General features: G+C 37.6%; 1 protein-coding gene across 1 annotated transcript in view; it reads left to right on the top strand.

Annotated features, from left to right (window-relative positions):
* The first annotated feature begins 1248 nt into the window (after positions 1-1248).
* The window catches only part of LOC114037688 (cytochrome P450 27C1), a 38043-nt gene continuing 15839 nt past the window's right edge, over positions 1249-23452 (top strand). Inside the window, exons 1-4 of the mRNA XM_027854657.1 lie at positions 1249-1593; positions 12289-12479; positions 14970-15169; positions 21304-21513. Coding sequence (XP_027710458.1) covers positions 1249-1593; positions 12289-12479; positions 14970-15169; positions 21304-21513 — 946 coding nt within the window. The remainder of the gene's footprint in view (positions 1594-12288; positions 12480-14969; positions 15170-21303; positions 21514-23452) is intronic.

Genomic DNA, 23452 nt, shown 5'->3' with positions numbered 1-23452 from the left:
AAGAGTCAGAGTGACCAAACAACAAAAACCTCATTTTCTGTAAGCTTCAAATAATATAAAGATTTTAAATATGTATGTTACCATACTTAATAATACCCACCACAAAATTAAATTTTTCTTAGGAACAATAGTATGTGCTTATAATTTTTTAAATTACCCAAATGCAATACTATTTGCTTTAAGTCACTCAATTATTTTTTCAGTCTTCAAAAGAAGAACAGATATTTTCTAGGTATCTAGTCTTTCCTTCTCTGAAAATCATTGACACTTGCATATTTGCTGCCAAAATTACTTTGTGGGAGGTATTTTTTTTTCCACCTAGGGCATCTGGACCCAGATTGGTCAAAACACACCCTCAATTAGTACTCTGCAGGTCTTTAACCATTGTGCAACAATGTCTCACCACTTTCAAGATGCATGAGAGTAAAAGCCAGCTGCTGTTCAGGGAATCTAGTTATCCTCTATACTCATCTCATTGCCTCAAATTAGCTGTAGATATATAGGAGTTTAGACACAATCAAAGGCTCATCAGAGCACCTAGTCGAAAGGCAAAAGAATTCAACAGCAAAGTGATTTTGCAAAGGGTGTGAGAGTCAGTGCTGGAGAAAGTGGGTGGGTGTTCCTAGAAGAAAGTTAATTGTTCTTAATAACATTTACAAACCATAAACCAAAAAACATAATTCTAATTAGTACAAGAACTTGTAAAATCATGTTGCTGTTATAGAAAGAACTGTCACCTATACACAGAGTTGTAAAACTTCGGTTTTATTGCCCTGTTTTTGTTTCTCCCAAGGCATCCTGAATTATAACTGCATTCATGTACCAAGAACCTAACCTTTTGTTTTGGAAAAAGGTCAAACACTAAAATGAGCTAGATTATGCCATAATCAGCGCTAATTTTAATGAAGGAAATAATTGCTTTTTCTAAATTGTGTGGGCATATATGCCAAGGTAGAGGGTGCAGAGCATGGACAACAAAAGTTTGTGGTTAGGGAAATTGCATAATTGGTAAATTGATCTGTTCTGAATAAAAATAATAATAGATACATTCTATTCTGGTCTCATCACAGACCACCCCCCCTTTTCCAGCCTTAGGGGAGGGAGCCTTTAATAATGGTCTGTGTAAACTGATGCCCAAGCAGTAAGAGTTTGAAGAAGAGCTGCTTGTACAAGTTAAAACCGAGGAAAGAGCAACCAAAAAGAGAACAGCCACTGAAACAAAACTTTAAATAAGTAGAATTTCTTAAAATGGCTCTCTTTACCAAGATCTTGAAAGCCCACTACCAGCCAGCATTAATGCCTGAATGGAAGGGGATTTTTGATCGCCTCGTTTTTGTCAGCAGGTTTCACCAGCTGCCCAAACTTTCTGGCAGCCAGAGCCTGGAGGTACGGAATAATGCTGCAGGCACAGCAGCTGAGGACAAAGAAGAGGAGGAGACGGTGGCGGCAGGGCTAGGGGAGGTCCGGCCGGCCACCCCGCAGCAACATCATCCCAAGGTAAAGACCCTGGAGGAAATGCCAGGGCCCAAAACCCTGGCTAACCTGGTGGAATTCTTCTGGAAGGATGGCTTTAGCCGCATCCACGAGATCCAGGTAGGTGTCTCTTTCCATCAAGGAGCGCCTAGAGACCCTAACTCTTCCCTCCACCCAACCCCGCAACCCTTCTGCTTGCTTTGTGTTGCAGATAGGAATTAATTGATTTCTTGTGGACACCAGCCCGAGCTGGGGGTCATTGCTCGTGCTCCGGGACTCAGTCTGCCCCGAGTTCATTTACGCTTGAAATCTGTTTCACTTGGGAATTCGGAGGGGGGTGTCGGGGGGAACCTCATTTTGAGCCCGGACCGTCTCAGCATCCAGACGAGCCGCACGATCCCTTCTGGCCGATTATGTAAGGCGGGAAAGGAGAAAGTGATGCGCATGGGGGGTTTTTGTTTTGGGCTGGGGGAAGCGGTGGGGTTCCGCGGGGGGCGCTTTTTGCCACATGTGTTTTTGACTCCGTGTAAAGCAGACCGGGGGGGCTGAGGACTTGGACCCATTTATTTACTTTAACCAAACGAGCTTTTAAAAACTGCCAAGCGGGAAAGAGAGGAGGGGTTTGGGTTTGGTAAAGTGGGATTTGGGGCTGAGGTAAGAGGTGTGGGGTGGAGTGTGTAAGTGAGTGAGTGTGTGTGTGTGTGTGTGTGTGTGTGTGTGTGTGAGAGAGAGAGAGAGAGAGAGAGATAGCGACAGAGACAGATGTTGGGAGGCTATTTCACTCTCGCGAAAGTGGGTGGTTCTTTGCGCAGAGCAACGGCGATGACGATCGTTCCTGTCGCGACAGACTGTTGCGAGATCCTAGGGGGTGAGGGAGGGGAAGAGAGCTGAGAAACAGGGTTCTGCTTGTAAGGAGAGTGTAGTTACCCAATGATACAACCTCATGGGGACCAGAGGCGAGGGGAGGCAGATTGTCGTTATTATCAGGAAGAATAATAACAACGATGGAGGAGCTCTTCTCAGATCTAACTGGTTTCGCTTGCTTTCCTTTTCTTTCTTTCTTTCTTTTTTTTTTTAAATTTGGCGCGTCCACAGAAAGCGAGAGAAATTGAGAGAAGAATTTTAGAGGCTGCGCGATGGGGTGCAAACTCGCGCTCCTCCTGGATGGCGGTTTTAAAACGCCGAACGTCACCCCCGTTTCCCCCCCTCCCCCGCGCACACCAGGGCGCGCGCTTCGCTCTCCAGCCCCTCCTTCCAACGCTTCCAAGTCAGGGGCGGAGCTCAAGGGCTTGCTCCCAGACTGAGGTCCCTAAGCTTTCGTCTGCTAGGCGCATGCGCAAGGGTATGCTCGTTCGCTCTGGTCGGGTTTGGAAAGTTAGGGACGACGGAGGCGGGGGAGGGAAGATTGGTTCGTGCATGGTGAAGTTACATTGTTGTGTCAAAAGAGTCTTGGATGGTGAGAAAGAAGACAAAGCGCTCCAGCCCCGATTCCAAGAACGTTCCTTTTCTTGCCCATCTCTCCAGTGTTTGGAAGTTCCCGATACCCTAATATCCCTTTAATGCAACCCACCCCGCATAGGCAAGAATAAGCAAGCCCAAGCCAGTGGTTGCCTAGGAGACACGGGGAGGGGAGATGGGGAAGGAAGGTGCCGGGAGGAGTGCGGGCGGGGCGAGCGTGCCTTTCTGATTGGTGGAACGGCATGGGGTGGGCGGGGAAAGGTCCTGCCAGACTTCTGGGAGCGCCCTTTGCACGCAACTGCCCTAGTCCTGGAGGAGGCTGGGCGGATTCTGTTATGGCGGACCTTTCCCTTGTGTGCTTCGAGGTCAAGTCTGTCAGGCTGGGGGCTGGGTTCAGGGCGTGATTTACCTCCGGGTATTAAGAATATTGGCCGCAATTCATAAATGGTGAAAGGATATGACTAGGCAGTTTTCAGAGGAAGAAATTAAAGCTATCTATAGTCATATGAAAAAATGCTCTAATCACTGTTGATTAGAGGAGTGCAAATAAAAAGGACTCTGAGGTACCACATCACATCTATCAGATTGGCCAACATGACAAAACAGGACAATGATAAATGTTGGAGAAGATGTGGGAAAATTGGAACACTAATGCGTTGTTGGTGGAGTTGTGAACTGATCCAACCATTCTGGAAAGCAATTTGGAACTATCTCCAAAGGGTTATAAAATTATGCATACCCTTTGACCTAGCAATACCACTAATAGGTCTGTATCCCAAAGAGATCATAAAAACGGGAAAGGGACCCACATGTACAAAAATATTTATAGCAGCTCTTTTTGTGGTGGCAAAGAATTGGAAATTGAAAAGATGCCCATCAATTGGGGAATGGATGAACAAATTGTGGTATGTAAATGTAATGGAATACTTACTGTGCAATAAGAAATGATGAGCAGGCAGACTTCATAAAAACCTAGAAAGACTTATATGAACTGATGCTAAGTGAAATGAGCAGAACCAGGAGAACATTATACACAGTAGTAGCCACATTGTTTGATGGCTTACTTTGTTAAGACTTAGCTCCTCTCAGCAATGCGAGAATCTAAGACAATTCCAAAAGACTCATGATGGAAAATGCTATCCCCATCCAGAAAAACAACCATGGAGTCTGAATTCATATGGAAGCATACTATTTGCTCTCCTTTTCTTTTGTTGTTTTATTTCTTCTATACATCATGACTAATATGAAAAAAAAAATATTGGGATGACAAATGGAACCTTCTTTTGTGAAGTCAATCCCTTATGTAGTTTTCTCATTGTATACTAACCAGCCCAAATGTCAGTATCCCTTGGAAATCAAAGGGAACATGCCTTGATTTACCATACTGAAAAAGGTTTTAAAGAGATTTCCAGAAAACTGTATTTTGTATATTATAAAAATCTATAGTTCCCTCCAGAAAAACTCATTCTTGTATTATTCTTTAATCATTTCTTGGTGTTTTGATGTTACTACAGTGCCTTTGTTACACAATTTTAACTTTTCTAGTTTTTTTTAAGCTTATAGAGGGTGTCCATCAGTGCTGCTCTAATGATGTGAAGTAGTTTCAGGCCCTCCACAATCACTTAATGAACAAATACTTATTGAGCATCTGTTTTGTAGAAGGTACTATATTTAGTGCTATTGGATCCACAAAGGACATTTCAAGAAAACTTAAGAAACTTAAAATCTAGTTGATCAAATAAGATATACATATGAAAAGTTAACAATGCAAGGCAGTATATAAAAGCACAGAAAAGACATGGGAGATCAGCTAGTTCTTGATAAATGGTACAGTCAACAAATCTTAAGTGCCCAATAGAGAAAGAAAGGGGCAGCTAGGTGGCATAGTGGATAGAGCACTGGCCCTGGAGTCAGGAGGACCTGAGTTCAAATCTGGCCTCAAACACTTGACACTAGCTGTGTAACCTGGCAAGTCACTTAACCCCATTACCTAGCCCAAAAACAAAATAAAACAAAAAAAAAAAAACCAATAGAGAAAGACATCATGGGATGGAATGGTCAAGAAGTGGAATTTGAACTGGGCACTGAAAGATGAATATGAAGTAAAGAACTCTGATCAATGATGTGGACCTACTACCAATCATCATTTCAGAGGATTGATAATAAACTGCCCCACTTCTGACAAGGAAGTGATGGATTCAAGATGCAGAATGAAACACATTTTTGAATGTGCAGAATGTGGGAATTTGTCTTGCTTAACTATGCATATTTCTACAAGAGTTTTTTTCTTTTTTTCTTTTAAATGGAGTGGGAGAAAGAGAGAATAAATTCTTGTTAACTGAAAAATAAACTTAAATGTAAATGAGACCAATAGGCTTTCGATAGGCAGGATGGGAATTGAGGGGACATTTAAGAGCAAATGTATAGCAGTGAGGTATGTTGGAGCTGAGAAGCAATAAGTAGATCTGTTAACTAGAGAGGAAGGTTATTATAGGACAGTAGTAGAAAATAAGCCTGGAAAGGTACTTAGGCAGATTGTGGAGGACTTTTAATTCGATAAATGATATATTTTAATCCTTGAATTAATTTTACAGCCAAAAACATTTAATTGTCCAGTAACTACAGCTTCTGTGGGATTTTTTTTTCCAAAAATTTTTTTGAAAACCAAGCAAATTAGCTCTACATTTATATACCCTGATACTAACTTAATAGGATGTTAATGAATGCCTGGAGGGATTTATGAGTCCTTTTTCAGGATATATTTAATTTAATTCTATTAGATTCTTAAATTCCTAAAAAGCATTGAATGATATCCTTATTAAAAATCATCAAATGAGTTTCTTCTAATGTAGGAAAATGATGAAATACTGAAAATATTGCTGGGGGAAGCAGAAAAGAAATAATAAAATCATTCAATTTAAATCATAGTTAATACCATATAGTTCTATTCCCATATACTCTTAAGTAGATTAATAGTGCTTCATGAAATTCAGCAAAACAGGTAAAAAAACATAATAGAAAATGATATGACAATCATGCAGCTATTTAACGGTTATCTTTTGCATCAGAAATGCTCTATCATGGAATGAAAGGGGAAAAAAATTCAACTTTTTACATAATTTTTCTCAGCAATGTAATTTTAATGTTGAGTGACTAAAAATATAAAAACAATATTAGGATTCACTCAGAACATACTAACAGGTTTCACCACAAGATGATGTTATCTAACCTTAGCTAGGCTCACTGCTACATGGCAATCCTTTTATTCATGTTTAATTATGTTACCCTCCTCACAAAAGCGATTCCAAACCTCTCACCAATCAACTATTCTGCCTTGTGATTGGCAAAGTGTTACTGAGCCCTATGTACTTGAATGACAGATGGGAGATAAAATCATTGGCCCAGTGCAGCTGGGGTTGTATAAAGATGGTTATAAAATGGGAAATTAAAGACCAAACAGATTATCAACATCTATCCCTGTCTTGGGGCCTGGAACTAATCCTTCCAATACAACCAAGTTAACACCTTCCTGTTTCATATAAACTTTTAAAGAGATAAATTAAGGCAGTGTTGCATTGGATTCTAATGAATAACTTAAATCCCCTAATTAAAATTCAAAAAATTATTTCAAGATGCTCACAAATAGCAAAACTGATTAGTTTTGCATGTTCTCATAAAGGAGTCCCTACTCCCATTATAATCTTTGTTTTCAGTCTACTGCCTTCCCTCAGACTTTAAGTTCTTCAAAGGCCTTACAGTCCGTTTATACTCCCCTCTCCTCATCCATCCTCCTCATGCTTCTCTACCAGCTTCCACTGTACCAAATTTTTTAAAATTACTCGAACACCTGGTTCAGTCTTCCTTGCCATCTCATGAACCACACAAGTCCTTACCTTCTTTTAACTCCCAAGAAATCCCATTTCAGTCTTACATAGGACTACTCACACCACAGACCTCATAATTTCATGGAATACATCACCTCCAAGACCCTGAACATTAAAATGTCCACTTACAAAAGATATATCTCATCCTCCCAATACTCTCAAACTGTTCCTTAAAGTAAACCTGCTTTTTGCCCTCATTGTGGCCTCTGATCCCCTGATCCTTTATTTTTCCAGACCATTGACCCTACTCTGGTTTTATATGTCTCCATACATAGCCATTACTCCATGATTTTCCACTTTTGTGAGATACTAACCATCACCATAGAGTATTTTGGACCTCTCAGATCTTCCACTGTTGCTGACCTGCTAAATTCTCAACCTTGGGCAACCCCTGATTTCTAATTCCTTAGCTTTTTCTCCTAGGTCAAAGGTGGGGAACTTGTGGCCTCAAGGCCACATGTGGCCCTCTAGGTCAAGTATGGCCCTTTGACTGAATCCAAAGTTCATAGAACAAATCCTCTTAATAAAAAGATTTGTTCTATAAAATTTGGACTCAGTCAAAAGGTTGAACCCAAGGACATAGAAGGCCACATGTGGCCTTGAGGCCAAAGGTTCCTCACCCCTGTGTAGCTACTGATTATAGCTGGATAAAGATACAAAATGTGGGTGATTATACCCAGTAGAAATGTACAAGCTTTATAAACTCAACTGGGTCTTCACCACTACTCAGCGTTCCTTCTACTCTTCTTAAAGACTCTCTGTCTACTTCTTCTTGGTGACTATCCCAAACCTATCTCACTCTCAGCCTCAATATTTACAAAAAATGACCAGTTTCCTACTTCACTGAGATTAAAGCCTTTTGGGGGGAATTCTCTCAATTCCCCTTTCTCTGATTCTCAAAAACTCATCCATTTTGACCTACTCTTTTTTCTTATCTCAGAGGAAGAGTTAATCCTACCCCATGTTATATGTGATTCCTTGACCTGTGTCCATCCCGGCCTATCTCCTCTAGGACCTTGCTCTGGCTGTTAATCTCTTCTCTTTCATGCATCCTTAATCTCTTCCTTTTCTCTGACTCCTTTTGATCTGCCTAAAAATCGGATCTCAATCCTAAAGAAAAACTTCTCTTGACCCTTCTTCCCCCTCAAACATCTGTCTCACCTTTCTCCTCTCATAGCCAGACCTCTTAAAAAGGGTTTCCATATCTTACACCTTTACTTTCTCACCACCATTTGTTTTCTCTAGCCCTTGCTATCTGAGTTCTGTTCTCACTATTCTGCACTCTTCTATGCTGTAGTTATCAATAATCCAGTTACCAAATCCAGTGCCTTCTCCTATTCATCTTCTTCCTCCTTTACTTTTCTGCAGAATTTAGTAATTAACCATTCAGTCCCTTTGGATACTCTCTATTTCTTGGATTCCAAGATGCCATGCTGTCCTACCTGCACCCTTCTCAAATCAACCAGGGTGCTTTCTGGCAAAGTTCATGTGGCATAATTCACAAACAATTAAAAAATTAACATTCTTCTACAAGGATTCATGTTTATGATAAACGAGTGGGTCTGGAGATTACACTCACTTCCAGATGTACGCTAATAAATTTCATAAACATAACATTTTACAAAGTTCTTACAGGTTACTGCTTGTCTTGGTGCATCCAAAGGCCTTTCCAAATCCAAAGACAATAAAGAAAAGGGAAAAAACTCAAACTTTCATGCTCAGAAGGAAAGTCTAGTCTCAACAAAACTCCCAAAACCCTGGGCTGTACTTTCAGGGATTAGAGAACCCAGGATTGACTGGAAATCATCCTTTCACTTTTTTTTAGGTGAGGCAGTTGAGGTCAAGTGACATGCCCAGGGTCATACAGCTAGTAAGTGTCAAGAGTCTGGGGTCACATTAGAACTCAGGTCGTCCTGTCTTCAAGGTCAGTGCTGTATCTACTGCACCATCTTGCTGCCCCATACCCTCACTTTTGATAGGAGAAACCAAACTATCCTGGATGAAATTTCCCTGGGTCCCTGAAATGCATAGGGTACATGAAATTTCTCTAGGGATTCTTTAAACACATATAACAATTCATTTGAAAGTTCAGACAAAAAATTTCATCTGAGACCTTGCTATTTATAAGGCACCCAGAACTTCACAGTGGACCCTTGTAATACATAGGGCAGTCTAATTAGAAGACCAAATTCAGTCCTCACTAATAAGCAGACTAACATAAAAAGAAAGAGAAATCAGACATACTTAGCAAATGCCAAAGAGATGAGTGGCCTCCCCCAAAAGGGATTAACCATTTGAGATTCCTAAGACATGAGGAAAACTTTATCCTCTGAACCGAAAGTCCATAAGGATCTCACATAAGATGTCTAGACTCAAGTCACAATAATACAAGCAATCCAGGTATTCTTAAAAGTAAAAAAAGAAAAAAAAAGAAGAATAGATATGAGCTCCCATTGGTGTGTGTTAAGATAATTGCAAGCCACTGGTATTTTAGGGATGTAAACTCTAGACGGCTCATATTAGCTTCCATACTCATAAGTGGATACAATATTGCAACAGAAATCAAAATGTAAGTATTTGACCAAGCAAAACTTAACTCAAAAGAAAATGGTCTGATGTATAAAGAACACATAATGGAAAACTGATGTCTAAAAAAAAAGGAAGAAAGATGCTAATTTCTCTAGCGTATCTCTGCTGGGGCATCCAAGGAGAGTACCAATGGAAAATTTTTCCAGTGGGACACTTCAAATGTGTACAGTACCCATTATAACCTAGTTGAAGCTCTCACAGTGTAACACTTCCCTCAATGTACTCCCTTCAATTTGCACTTTGAGCTTTGCTCTTCTGCGAGTAGATTCCAGGGCCAGCACTCTAAGTGTCTCCTTCTAATACTGTAGCTCATGAGCTCTTTAACAGTTGTGCTTCCCATCAATAGTCACCCAGTATCATTTAACTCAAAGCAAAGAAACTAAGATGATATAATAATAACTACAAAGTATTCCCTTCATACAGCATGGTGTACTCAGCCACAAATACACACAGCATCCTTGGGAAGACAGAAATCAAACAGAATGCAATGGACTCCTTGTAGAATCCTTGTGAGGCTCCCTTTTGTTGGGAAGATTTCTCAGCTCAGCTTCCAGGGTCTGCTTCTCATCATTGCCAGCTCTCTTCTCTGCTTCCATGGTCCCTAATTCTCAAAGCTGCTTTTGCCTTCAAGTGAATGTCTTGTCTGTATTTATACCTATCTGGAGTGTGTGTTTTTAGTTATGAGTTGTGTTTTCAATTCTCTTGAGACAGGGAATTCTAGAACTGCCGGATTGAATGCCTCCTGCTTTGCTATTAAATACCATTGCCAGTTGTGGGGAAAAGAGAGGGAAGAGAAAAGAAAGAAGAGAGAAATCATTCCTCTCTTGCAACAATCTTATCCATAGGGGGCTGTCTTAGAATTCTCCACACCAGGGAATTTGTCTAGGGATTAACTGTTTAAAGATCACAGAAGTGTGGCTAATTTGTTTGCTCAACCATCCCATTGTTCCCTTCTTGACTCAGACACCCTTATAAAGGGATGTTACAAAGTAACAAGGTGTTACTTTTTTAATTATATTAAAATTTAATATTGTGTGACTACTTTCTTTGACTACATCAACTAAGCCAGGAGAGGTGGGGAGGATAATATTGCCCATTCTTTTACTTGTGTGTATGTTTTCTCAAGAAGCACTTAGACTCCTTGAGAGCAGGAACTGTTTCATTTATTTCTTTGTATTCTTAATGTCTAGCACATAGTAGGTATTTAATGTTTGTTCATTTATTTGATTGCCTTGGTTTGGTGCCTTTTTGTTGATGCTGTTCCTTATGCCTGGTATGTTTTCCCTCCCCTTTCCTTTAAAGCTCAACTCAAATGCTATCTCCACCATGAAGCCTTCCCAGCTGCTTCTACTTGGTAATTCCCTTTTAAGTCCTCAGACCTCAAACCTCACATAGCACTTTGTTTACAACTCTTTATGCACTTAATGATTTTATATTAGAGCTCATTTTGGATGACCTCTCCCTTATTAGATAATAATGCCCAATTAGGGCAGAGACTGTGTCTTATTCCAACTTTAAATCACACTCAATATCTATCACAGTGCTCTGCACAATTTTAGGGGTGATCTGTAACTGTGATTTTGTGCGTGTGGGAAATCCTAATGTGGAAGTTTCCCTCTACCAGTCCACATCAGTAATTCTGTTATTTATAGGTTGAGAGAGTACCCTATAGCACTAAGAAGTTAAGTGATTTGTCCATTCTTACACAGCAGATATATATCAGAAGTAAGACTTAAACCAAGTTCTCCCTGACTCAAAAACTAGCCCTCTATCCATTAGACCATGGGGTCCATGGATCATAAATTTTAGGGGGTCTGTGAACTTGAATGAAAAAAAATACATCTTTCCTTTCACTAACCTCTAAAATTTAGCTTTTCCTTCAGTTAATGAATTTTTAAAAATCATTGTGAGAAGAGGCTTCACCAGACTGCCAGAGGAGTTCATGCCATGGAAAAAGTTAAGAACTGCACTAGGCTGTGCTGCCTCACATTCAATGTAAAGTAGATGCTTAATTTTGTTAATTTGCTTAGTTTGTTAAATAAAATTGGTTTGTATTTTGTCTTCTTTTCTTTCCTTTGACAATTCTCAGCATTAAGTATACCGTATCTGGGATAACTTTTCAATTATAGTGAAAAGTGTTTTAATTCATCACCCGCTTGCTAAATTCTGTTCAACATACAGTATTCTTTTTTTTAGTATAGATCCTTTCCTACCTATTAATACCTTTACTTTTAGCCTACCTTTAATTTATCCAACTTAAGCTCTAGTTATGTGTATTCCTGAGTAATCTACCCTTAAAAAGCTATTAATTTTAGGGAAACACCTTGACCTTTTTATTCATATTGGTCATAAGTACTTTCAAGAGATAGGTAACTACTTTACTACTCTTCTAACAAGTTCACTTTTATTTTACTTGAAATACACAATAATATATTTCTCCTAGTGCTTCACCTTACCAAATAAATCTCTTACTTCTGTCTTAGGAATTGAAAAATATCTTTATCATATGAAATCATAGGTTTACTTCAGTAATATTAATAATAACTTATTTACGTGAATTTTACTGTTTACAAAGTGTTTTCCTCAGAACAGTCCTGAAGTAGATAATGATAGAAGTGTTATCCTCATGATATCGATAAGGGAATCAAGATTGAAAGAGTTTAAGTAAACTTTTAAGTAATAGAACCAAGACTTGAATCATGATTTTCTGATCCCAAATCCAGTGTTATTTTCACTATACCATTCTGTAGGATAGAGAATTTGATTTGTGACATATCATATTTTGGCAAAATCAGGAAAATTTTTTTGCTAAAGTGTATCTTTGTAGAATATTTTTCTTAATATGTATTTTTTATTCTTCTCTGATTTCTCTATGGTATTGCAGCAAAAACACACATTGGAATATGGAAAAATCTTCAAGTCTCACTTTGGTCCTCAATTTGTAGTATCTATTGCAGACAGAGACATGGTGGCTCAGGTTCTCCGAGCTGAGGGAACCACTCCGCAGAGAGCCAATATGGAGTCCTGGCAAGAGTATAGGGACTTACGAGGGAGATCTACTGGGCTTATTTCTGCGTAAGTACATACATGTGTTTAGTCTGTGTCAGTAATTAATGAATGCCATGCAGAACTTTGTCTGACTGCTCAGGTTTACCTTATTCTAAAAAATCCTTCCCTTGAATCTTTCAGCCCATCCATTTACTGTTTTATGCCTAGTCTTCACCTTAGGACAGTCCATTCTCTCATCAATACATTTCAATCATGCTTTTTCCACCATGAATTTATTGAAACTTCTCTTTCCAGGGTTATCACTGACCTCCAGTTTGCTCATTTCAATGACCTTTTCAGCCTTTCTTCAACACTGATACTTATGACCTACTAGATAGTCTTTCTTCCCTTGGCTTCAAAAAATGACACATTCTTCCAACTCTCTGTCTAACTCTATAATCACTCCTTTGGCTCCTTCATGGGTTTCTCATTTTCTTTCCAGTCTCTTAATGTGGTTTTTCTCTAAGGTGTTCATATGTAGCTTCAAATAGTACATTGCAATTTTCGATATTCCTATGGAGTATTTGATAATTATTATAATAAAAAAAGGCTCTATCTTGGTCCTTTTCTCCTCCTACAATCTTTCCCTTGGCAATCATATTTATTCTCATAGCTTCAACCTCTGCATCTCATTATCACCTGTATCTACAACTCCAAGCCCTTCTATGTTCAGAGCTTTAGATCTATGTCTTCATCTGTCCCAAGTGGGACATTTCCACCTGGACATCCCACTGGCATCATTAAACTCTGTTCCAAACTGAGATCATTAGCATATCTACTTAAGTTATTTTCCCTACAGATTTTGAGTTCTCTTTGTGGTGCAACCATTATCTGGTCCTACATGTTAGTAACCTTTAACTTTTCCCTCACCCTCACCCTCACCTCATATATATAATATAGGTCCTATTGATTTCATCTCCACAAAATCTCTCAAGTTCATGCTCTCTTCTTTATTGAAAGTGCCAAACTAGTGTAGGCCTCTTTCCCACCCACCCCTAATATTGTAGTAGCCTCCCTATAGGTCTTTCCACCTCTAATCTATTCTTCATATTTCTTTCACAATAATCTTCCTCATTCAGAGATTCTTCTGCTCAGAAATCTACGGTTGGCTTCCTGTTGCCTACAAAATTATATTCAAACTCTTTTGCCTGGTATTCTAGACCCTCTACAACTTGGCACAATTCTGCCTTTTCAATCTTAACTCATAACTTCATACACTCTTTTCTATTACCAAACGAGGCAAGAAAATGCCACTGACTTCCCAAAACATACATTGCATTCTCTATTCATCTAGGGGTTCACATTGTGCCTTATGCTTGAAGTGTATTCTTTCTCTCTCTTCAACTGTTGAATTCCTACCCATCCTTCAAAGTTCAATTCAGATGCTGCCAACTTATCTTTCTAATCACTTTCCCCCTCAAGCTTCATACAACATTTAAATCTGTAATGTGATTTATTGTACATATTATATATCATAACTGTTCTCCTGTTAGAATGTATAAGCTCCTTGAGGATAGAGACTAAAATATATTTGTTTTATTGTATTTTATCCTTGTTTTAAGAGCTATAGCAAAGAGGCATTATTCAAAATAGTCTCGTTATTTTTTCTTATTTGTATAATGTTTTAACTGCAATAAAGTGAAGCTTTACAAGCTCAGGAGGGTGAATTGTGTACACTTTTAACTGCTATAGATAAATAGCATTAATTCATGTGGAAGGTCTCTTCTGGCCAGATCTCAGTTGTCCCTGCTTTCTACAGAAAGGAGATATTTATCAAATAGCATACTGCAGTTTTAGGTAATCACATGTAACCAATGAAAACCATCATAATTTTTTAAAACTTACAAACAGTAGAGCTGGAAGGGCCTGCTAATGATCATTTGATCCTATTGACAGGTAAATTTTTAAACCTGTGCTGGCCAACCAGACCATAATTTGGAACTAAAATTCAGCCGTGTCATTAACAAAGGTCTGCAGTAATTTTTTTAAATGTTCATATCTAATGACTTAGGTTTGAGTATGTTGTTCACTGATGTTGGTTGGTTTGCATCACTTTTATATATCATTATGTTATAACTGTAGGGTTTTCAAAAGACATAATAGTACTTTTATTGATAGTATCAATACAATTCATAATAGCAACTGATCTTTTTCTTTACATTTTTAAAATTCAGACATAAAGCTCTGAATATCTGTAGGCTCAAAAGGGAGTAAACAGCGGTAAACCAAATAGTATACAGTTAGTTGTCTATTCTTTTCTTCTGATCTCCAGAACAAAGATTCCACAATCTTTGATTCTAGTGTGTTCTTACTTTCAAAGTCAAAGAGGGGTACTTTATATCCAACCTAAGTTTCTCCTTTAAGTTATATTTCTTTTGTTGTTTAGTCTTCCTATCTGATTGACTGGCAAATCTAGCAATTACTTTGCTGTCACTGAGAAATTCTTATAAATTCCTTGTAATTGCTCATCTGTACACACTTATATAAAATGACTAGAAATTAATTTTTTTTCTTTAGGGAAGGGGAGCAGTGGCTAAAGATGAGAAGCATATTGAGACAAAAAATTTTGAAACCCAAAGATGTGGCCGTTTTTTCTGGAGAAGTCAACCAAGTTATTGCTGATTTGATTAAAAGAATTTACATCCTCAAGAGCCAGGAAGCAGATGGAGAAACTGTGACTAATGTTAATAATCTTTTCTTCAAATACTCAATGGAAGGTGAGGCATTCAGCATGTCAAGTCAAGAAAAGAAAGAAAGATGAGTGAACTTTCACAGAGATTCATGTGTTTGTTTTATAGAACCAGGGATCTGTTGGGTTTTTGTTTTTTTTTTAGGGGGAAAGGAGAATCTCTTACCATAAGATAAATCAGATGTTACCAAATAAGGTGTTATGAAAGTATATGGTTGTTTTCTCAAACTCTACTTTTTTATGGCCTGTTCTTCCATGCATGCTACAGAAAATTAGAAATCTGGAGAGGGGCTGATAGACATAAAGGAACTGACAAAACCTTAAAGTGACAACTGTCAGACTGAGAGGGAAAGAAAAGAAAGAAAAACTATTTTTAAAACAACTGCAAGAATTTGAAAGTTATAGAAAACAGTCTAAGGCTGTTTTTGTTGTTCAGTCATTTCAGTCCTGTCCAACTCTTCGTGGGTCCAACCCATTTGGGGTTTTCCTAGCAAAGATACTGGAATGGTTTTCCATTTCCTTTTCCAGCTCATTTTGCAGATGAGGAAACTGAGGCAAACAGGGTTAAGTGACTTGTCCAAGATCCTCGGCTAGATTTGAATTCAGGTCTTCCTAGCTTTAGGTGCTGTATATATTGTTCCATCTAGCTGCTCCCATGACTATTTAGTATAAGATTAATTACATGTACACACCTAAATAGCCGCTAATGATGTAGTATATATAGAAAGTCTTTAGAGTTAAAAAACTCAGAAGACCAGGGTTTGAGTCACAGCTCTGCCCCTTATTAGCTATTTGAAAACCTTAGGCAAGTCACATTGCCTTTTGAGTCTCAGTTTCCTTGTCATCAAATGAGGAAGGCAGACTAGAACATCTCTAAAAGTCCATTTCAGCTCTAATACAGTAATTCACTGCATAATTGTCGCAGATTTTATGCCAATTTTTTTGTAAAAAAAAAAGTGGGGTGTAACTATTATGTGAAGCTTTTTTAAAATTCTGCTGTCATTACTTAAAAATCATTTATTACTAAACTGTCTTTGGCGCAGATTAGGGTGCACAGAATACTCGTGAAAATATGTTAAAATTGAATACTAACAATGCGCGTGCGCTGAGAGTTCTAGGCTTTGGGCTGGCAGTGATCGAGAGATAAATGTATATTCCTGTGCCATTGGTGAATACATTCCTGCGCTGTTTACCTTTTAAGATGTGTGAGGAACAGAATTATACCATGCGGTGATTACACTATGAAAGGTTATAAACCAATTTTTGGATGGAAAAAAAAAACAACACCCATAGGGTGTGACAGTTATGTGGTGGCAGTGATTACGTGGTGAAATATGGTAGTCTAACAGCAAAGTTCAATAATTAATATGCGTAATGGTGACCCTGATCATCAAGTTTAAATTAAGTTGAATATTCTCTTTAAGGAGGTAAAGAAGTATGTAAATACATTTTGGAAAGATTTCCATAAGAATACTTAGCTTTTTTTAAAAAAAAAGGGTTGTTGGTTTTTTTTGTTTATTTTTTTGTTTTTTGTTTTTTGTTTTTTTGCTTAAAGAGATAGACTTCAGTTATGTGGAAAACTCTCTTATGTCAGAATGCCTTAAATATTGGAAAAATAAGTTTTGTTACATTTTATTCAGAAATGCTGTTTGTTAAAGCTACTGATTGAAATTTCCTTGTCAATGGCATTAGGAGGAGAGTTGTGGGGATTTCTTCTAATTTGACTTCACTGTTTTCTATTTTGTTGAACCTGAGCACAGTAATATTGTCTGCCAAAGAATTCTGCCAATGATCAAACAGTAGTACATTTGAGTCTTTCCACATGGCTGTTATTTTATGGTAGATTTGTAGGTATTAGGAAATAAAGAAAGATTCATTCTGTACTGATAAATCTGTATCAGCAGCAAAGTCACCAGGACGCTCATCTAACAAGACTGGTAGTATAAGGTTAGAAAAGTCACAACTTCTCCATTAATGTGTGTCATTAGTTAATCTAACCATAGTCATATAACTGGCAAAGACCTCAGACAGCATCTTAGTCCAGGAGTCAACATCCTTTTAAGGGAGGAAAGCAACTTTTGGTAATAGTCTTAAAGCATAACTCTCCAAATATGTATGGATATTATATGTATGTGTGTATATCAGTTGATTCCAGAGGGATATTGTATCAACTTCATCTACACTGCACATTTTGATTATTTTATTTAGTTTATACAAGTTATTATGAGAGAAAGACCAAATAATAATCATTTATTGTCCTCAGAAGGCCATTGTTATAATGCACAGGTTCAGCCTATAAACTGGAGGGAGGACCCTAAGGTTCTCTCCTTTGAACATTAGTGCAATTATATTTGCACTGTCTGCCTTACATATAGTTACAACAATCCTATAGGGTATGGTGATGCAAGCAGAATTGGATTTCTGTTTAAATGGCTGGGAGAGCCTGAAAAGTATGAGAAGAAGCAATAACATAACATAGTAGGCAATGACGACAGACTGGAAGAGAGGTGGGAAAAGGAAAGGGAATTGTTGAACCAGAAGAGTAACTGAATAGGAAATGCTGATGTGGGGCATCCCATTTAGAATTGTGTGTTTTGGGTAGCGAGAATGGATGCATAGGAGCAGAAGCATGAAAACCTTACTTGGCTCCAAGACCAGAGATTCCTTATTCCTTTGCAAAATAAGAAGATGAATTGAAATATAGGTACAAAGTGTATTCTGTATTTTGGTAAAGTAGCTTCAGGTATCTACCTAAAAGGGCCTATGTTGCTTGTTGATTGCTGACACCTGATACAGTCTAATCTCTTCATTTTACATGTAAAGAAAAGTCTCAGAGAAGTCAAATGACTTGTCCAATTTCACACAGTTAGTGACAAAGTCAGAACTTTCTCTGAACTCCCAGCTCATAGTGTTTTGTCTTTCTTGAAGGGTTCTCTCATTATCACTTATCCAAAGGACAGATTTTTTTTTTTAAGAGTAATGAGTTAGGACAAGCATAAAGGCAAAATCTTGCCTACCAGTTATAAGTGCCTAAGAATTATAGCTAAATAAATTTGGATGAGTAACTAGCTAAGGTGGACAAGTGAATATTGCTTGAGGTTGGAGTGTGCTACTCTTCAAGTTTTAGAGATTGGAGGAATAATGAATGTAAGAGCAAACCAACCATGACCTAATGTCTCAAGAGAGTAGCCTGAGGTTCAGAGAGGTTAAGAGACTTGACTATGGTCACATAGCTAGTAAATGTCAGAGGCAGGACCTGAATCCAGGACTTCCTGACTCTATATCTAGCACTTTATTCATTAAGTCACAGTGCCTTTCATCAAACTGCTATAATCTCCTAATAATGAAGGCTAACATTTATGCAGCACTTTAAGGTTTATAGAGACAGTACTTTACCTGTATTGTCTTATTTAATTTTCATAACAGCCTGTGAGATAAGTGCTAGTATTGTCCTGACTTTACAGATGAGAGTGTTGGACTAGAGGACTTTTAAGGCTCCTTGTAGACCAAAATCTGTGATAGCAGTTTTTTTTGGCCTACAGACAGGGAATTTCTTGGAATGTCAGCCCTGGAAAAGACTTTAAAGATCACTGAGGCTCAAAGAGGGAGAGTGATTTATCCACGTTTATACAGCAAGTAAGGTCGCAGTAGTTAACTCAAAAACAGGTCCTTTGCCTCTAAGCCAGTGCTCCAGGATCCTATCTTTTCTGTGCTGTTCTCCCAACCTGGAATATTTCTCTGTCTTTGCCCCCTTCACTTCACATGAGTCACCTTCTATTCTCATGATGTCAGAGTTCCCTGTATTGGTGCCTTTTCCAGTTCATTTCAGTTTAGTTCAACTCAGCAAACATTTATTAAGCATCCATCTATGATGTGTGAGGCACATCAGAAACAAAGACAAAACAACTTCTGCTTTCAAGGACTTTATATTCCCAGGCCAGGCTTTCCTAGGTGGTGCCTTATTTTCCAAGCCCATCCTATTGTCCTTCTCCTACCTAGTCAGTTTTCAACTATATTACTTTAGAAAGTAATTTGTTAAGTTATTTCACCCTCAAATTCTAATAATAGCTATTATGGCCTTATGTATATATACCATCCCCTCTATGGTTATTTCCATTTTAATAGGATTCTTTTTTTTTTTTCTTGGTCCAGAGGAATCTCTCTATTGGTAGAATTTCAAACAGTGACAGTATGATGGGGAAAACATTTTGGGGTAGGAATTAGTGTTCCTGGTGTCCCTCAATTTATACAATATGTACAGCCATCTGTTTCATTTGCTTGTAAAGCCAATCCTGCCTAGTTGTTTCTGGGATTTGGGCTGTTCACACTAGCATTTTCTAAGGTCAGCTGCTATCATTATGCCCCTCATTTTAAGGAAAGGCAACATAATGGGTGTTAAGAAAAAGGGATAAAATCTAGGAAATTGGAAGCAGGGATATGCAAGTAGATATTTTTGTATTTTTAAATTCTAGGCTAGAAGAAATTACAAAACTGAAAAAGGAAGCATACATAATAAGATTATAGATATGCAATTTTTGAAAAAACTTTTTTCTTTAAATATGATGAAATGCAGTATTATGTCATATGTATATTTCATCTCAGGATCTGATTTGAAGTGATTCATTGAAGTATATAGAAATGTATATAGATAGTCTGGCATTGACACTCAGATTCTGTAAGAACTTTCTGATTTAATGAGTTTCATAGAATGTTAAAGCTAGAAGGAACCTTAGAGATCATCTACCAGGGGTTCTTAACTTGAAGTCTGTGAACTTAGTTTTTAAGAATATTGACTCTATCAATTTAATTGGTTTTCTTTGCAATCCTATGTATTTTATTTTATGTATTTAGAAACATTATTCTCAAAAGGATTCCATAGATTTCACCAGATTGCCAAAGGGGTGCATGACACCAACAAAAAATGGTTAAGAATGTCTGATCTAGCCCAGTTCCTTTATTTTTACAGTTGAAGAAACGGATTCATAACTACTTAAAGCCTTGCTGGCTTAAGGAACCACTGTTTTAAAATACTGACTACTTAAAAACCACCCTAAGACTAATGAATATAGCTGTATAATAACCTTTGTAACTATATTTATTGCTATTGCATATCTTTATCTCTTTGTTTCTATCTCTCTTCTGTTCTTTCCTCAACAATACAGTGAGTCAAAGTCCCCAGACACCCTCCCCCAAGTTGTTAAATGTAGAGGGTCAGAGATAATAAAAAAAAAAGCAAATCAACTAGTCGGTCTTTTGGGAAGGAGTGGGACAGAAACAGAAGAACTTATATTTTCTAAAATATTTATGGCAGCTCTCTTTGTGGTGGCAAAGAACTGGATATTCCAGGGATGCCCATCAATTGGGGAATGTCTTAACAAACTGTGGTATACGTTCATAATGGAATATATCTACTATAAGAAATGATGAGCTCAGTGATTTCAGAAAAGTACTGAGAGACCTTCATCATGAAGAGTGAAATGAGTAGAACCAAAAGAATATTGTATACAGTAACAACAATATCGTTTTAAGAACAGCTTTGAGGGGCAGCTTGGTGGCACTCATCTTGGAGTCAGGAGGTTCTGAGTTCAAATCCAGCCCCAGACATTTGATACTTACTAGCTGTGTGACCCTGGGCAAGTCACTTAACCCTGATTGCCTCACCAAAAAAAAAAATAGTTTAAGAATAGCTTTGAGCAATCAAGTCATCCTGACTGTTATAAATACCCAAAGTAACTGCAAAGACCTATGAAGGAAAATGCTCTTTGCATCCAGAAAAAGAACTAGCATGCACGTGTATGTCTGTGTGTGTGTGTGCGTGTGTACACACATATACAGATTTGTGTCTAATGGTAGTCATCTTGAAGTTTGGGGTGGAGGAAAGAAACTTACATGATAACGTATATTTGAAAGGAATAGCAAGTTATACATAATGGATCTGCAATTTTAGGTGCAATCCTCTGTTTTTCTATTCCACTTTGTTATGGAAATGATTTCTTAAGTTCAGAATAAAATAAATTTTAAAAAAATGAGGCTGTGATTTGTCAATTTCTAGTGACAAGTCTCCTAAGCTTTTGAACCTTAGTTTTATTATTACAACGTAAGCCTTGGTAATGTCATCATTTCAGAAGAGGGCTTTTAAACTCTTGCCTTTTTCCTATCTAGGAGTGGCTACTATTCTTTATGAATGTCGTTTGGGATGCCTGGAAAACAATGTCCCCCAGCTGACTGTGGAGTACATCGAAGCATTGGAGTTGATGTTTAGTATGTTTAAGACCACCATGTATGCAGGAGCTATTCCCAAATGGCTTCGCCCATTTATCCCTAAACCCTGGAAAGAATTCTGCAGATCCTGGGATGGACTCTTCAAATTTAGTAAGAGAAGAATTGAAGGGTCACTTTTTATAAAACTAGAATTGGCCTGATTCTACTCTACTGCCTGTCATACATCTAGTTTTCATCCAAGACAGTGAGTTATTTATTGCAGAGATTGATTTGATGTGCAATAGATTTATAGTAAATGTTACCTGTATTAATAGACCTTTAGCTCAGTTTTGAGAATTGGCATGAAACATATGAATAACATGACTGAATAAAATTCTTATAGGTACCAGAACTTATACATCCAAATGAGTGTTCACTTGTTCCAACAATATAGCCAGCAGATTAAATTTTTTAAAATTTCTCTTTTTGAGTTGCCTTTAGAGCCCATGGCATATTCTTTTAAAAATCCTCAGTGGTAGCAAATATTCATGTTTTGGGGATGAAAATGATTTTTCAGAAACAATAGAAAGTTGTTTGAACAAAAACTGTTGAATGGAGTATGTGATCAATTTTGGTAATAACATTTTGAGGGACTGACAAGGTGTGACATCCCTCTTCTTGGTAGAGAAACGGGGGATGACAGCTACAGAATGTTGCAGAAGACATGATTAATTTGTTGGTCATTTTTTTGTGTAATTGTTTTTCTTTGTTATAAAGGCTAAAACAAAGTGTTTAGGATGCCAGGGTATATGTTGGGAAATTACTCTGAGTTTAAAAAAAGCAACAGCAACAAAAAGAATCAATTTATAAAAATGAAAAATGATATAGAAATGGATATGGAGGTAGAGGATTCCAGTACTGAATTCCACATTTTACCCCACGAAAGTTTAACCCATAATACAACTGAAATACTATGTATTTTCTGTGAAAATAGTAAATACCAATCCAGTGGCAGTGTTTATAATAAATGCAAAAGCAATAAAATTTAATGAGAATTTTTTTATAAAATCAAGTGCAGCTGTAAATTATACTAATTTCTCATATGACTCATGAGCTATATCAAAAAGCAGTTTGGAAGGAAGTTTCAAATAATGCTAAAGAAATGTCAGCCATTTGAATAGTAGCCTCCCAAGGGGGACTCCTTTGAGGAACTTCATTTGGATACATAAATTCTGTTATATTTGTTTTGGGTTTTCTCATTCTTCCCAAAGGGATGCCTTTGAAGAAGAACACTATTTAGATGTTTACATTCTGATATATTTGTTTTACATATTCTCATTGCTATGTAGTCAACTGACTGTCTTGACTATCAACTGACAGGCTTTTTCTCCCCAGCTTGATCTTCTATTAAGATGTACACAGTGAAAGAAATTAAGTCAATAATGCATGACTCACCTTGTAAATTTTTTCTTCACTTGCATTTTCAATCCAAGTGATGTTGCAAGTTTCCTTTAAATTATTTTAAATTGAGAGAGATGTTTCAAATATTTTGTTTCACTTTCTGTCCTATTGAATTTACTTTGAACATATTCAGTATCTTCTGTGGCCTTGTTTACAGATGTGATTCGAAGTGGAGGCAGAAAAGAGGGTACCAGTGCTAGAATTTTTTTGATCAATTAATCAGTAAGCATTTATTAAGTGCTTACTATGTGCCATGCACTATGTTGGCTGCTGGGGACAAAAACACAAGAGTAAACCAGTCCTGGCCTGAAGGAGTTTTCATTTTACTAAGATTCGGAAGAGGAGGGAGAAGAAAACAATGAGTATGTATGTATATACACATATACATGTATATATACATATATATATTAAAAAATACATACAATGTGATTTCAGTGGAGGGGAAGGGGTACTAGCATCTGGGTAGATGAAGAGAGATCTCAAATAGAAGGTGGTTTTTGAGCGAAGTCTCAAAGAAAACTAGAGATTCTAAGAGGCAGAGGGGAGCTGAGAGTATATTCCAGGCTTGGGGAATCTTCGCTGAAAGGTGTGGAGATGGGGAATGAACTGTCACTAGGTAGTCCAGATTGATTGGACCGTGGAGTTTGTG

Source organism: Vombatus ursinus, unplaced genomic scaffold, assembly GCF_900497805.2.
Source record: "Vombatus ursinus unplaced genomic scaffold, bare-nosed wombat genome assembly UNPS02010548.1, whole genome shotgun sequence".
Lineage (NCBI taxonomy): Eukaryota > Metazoa > Chordata > Mammalia > Diprotodontia > Vombatidae > Vombatus > Vombatus ursinus.
The sequence above is the reverse complement of the archived record's forward strand: the minus strand, read 5'-3'. Positions and strand labels throughout refer to the sequence as shown.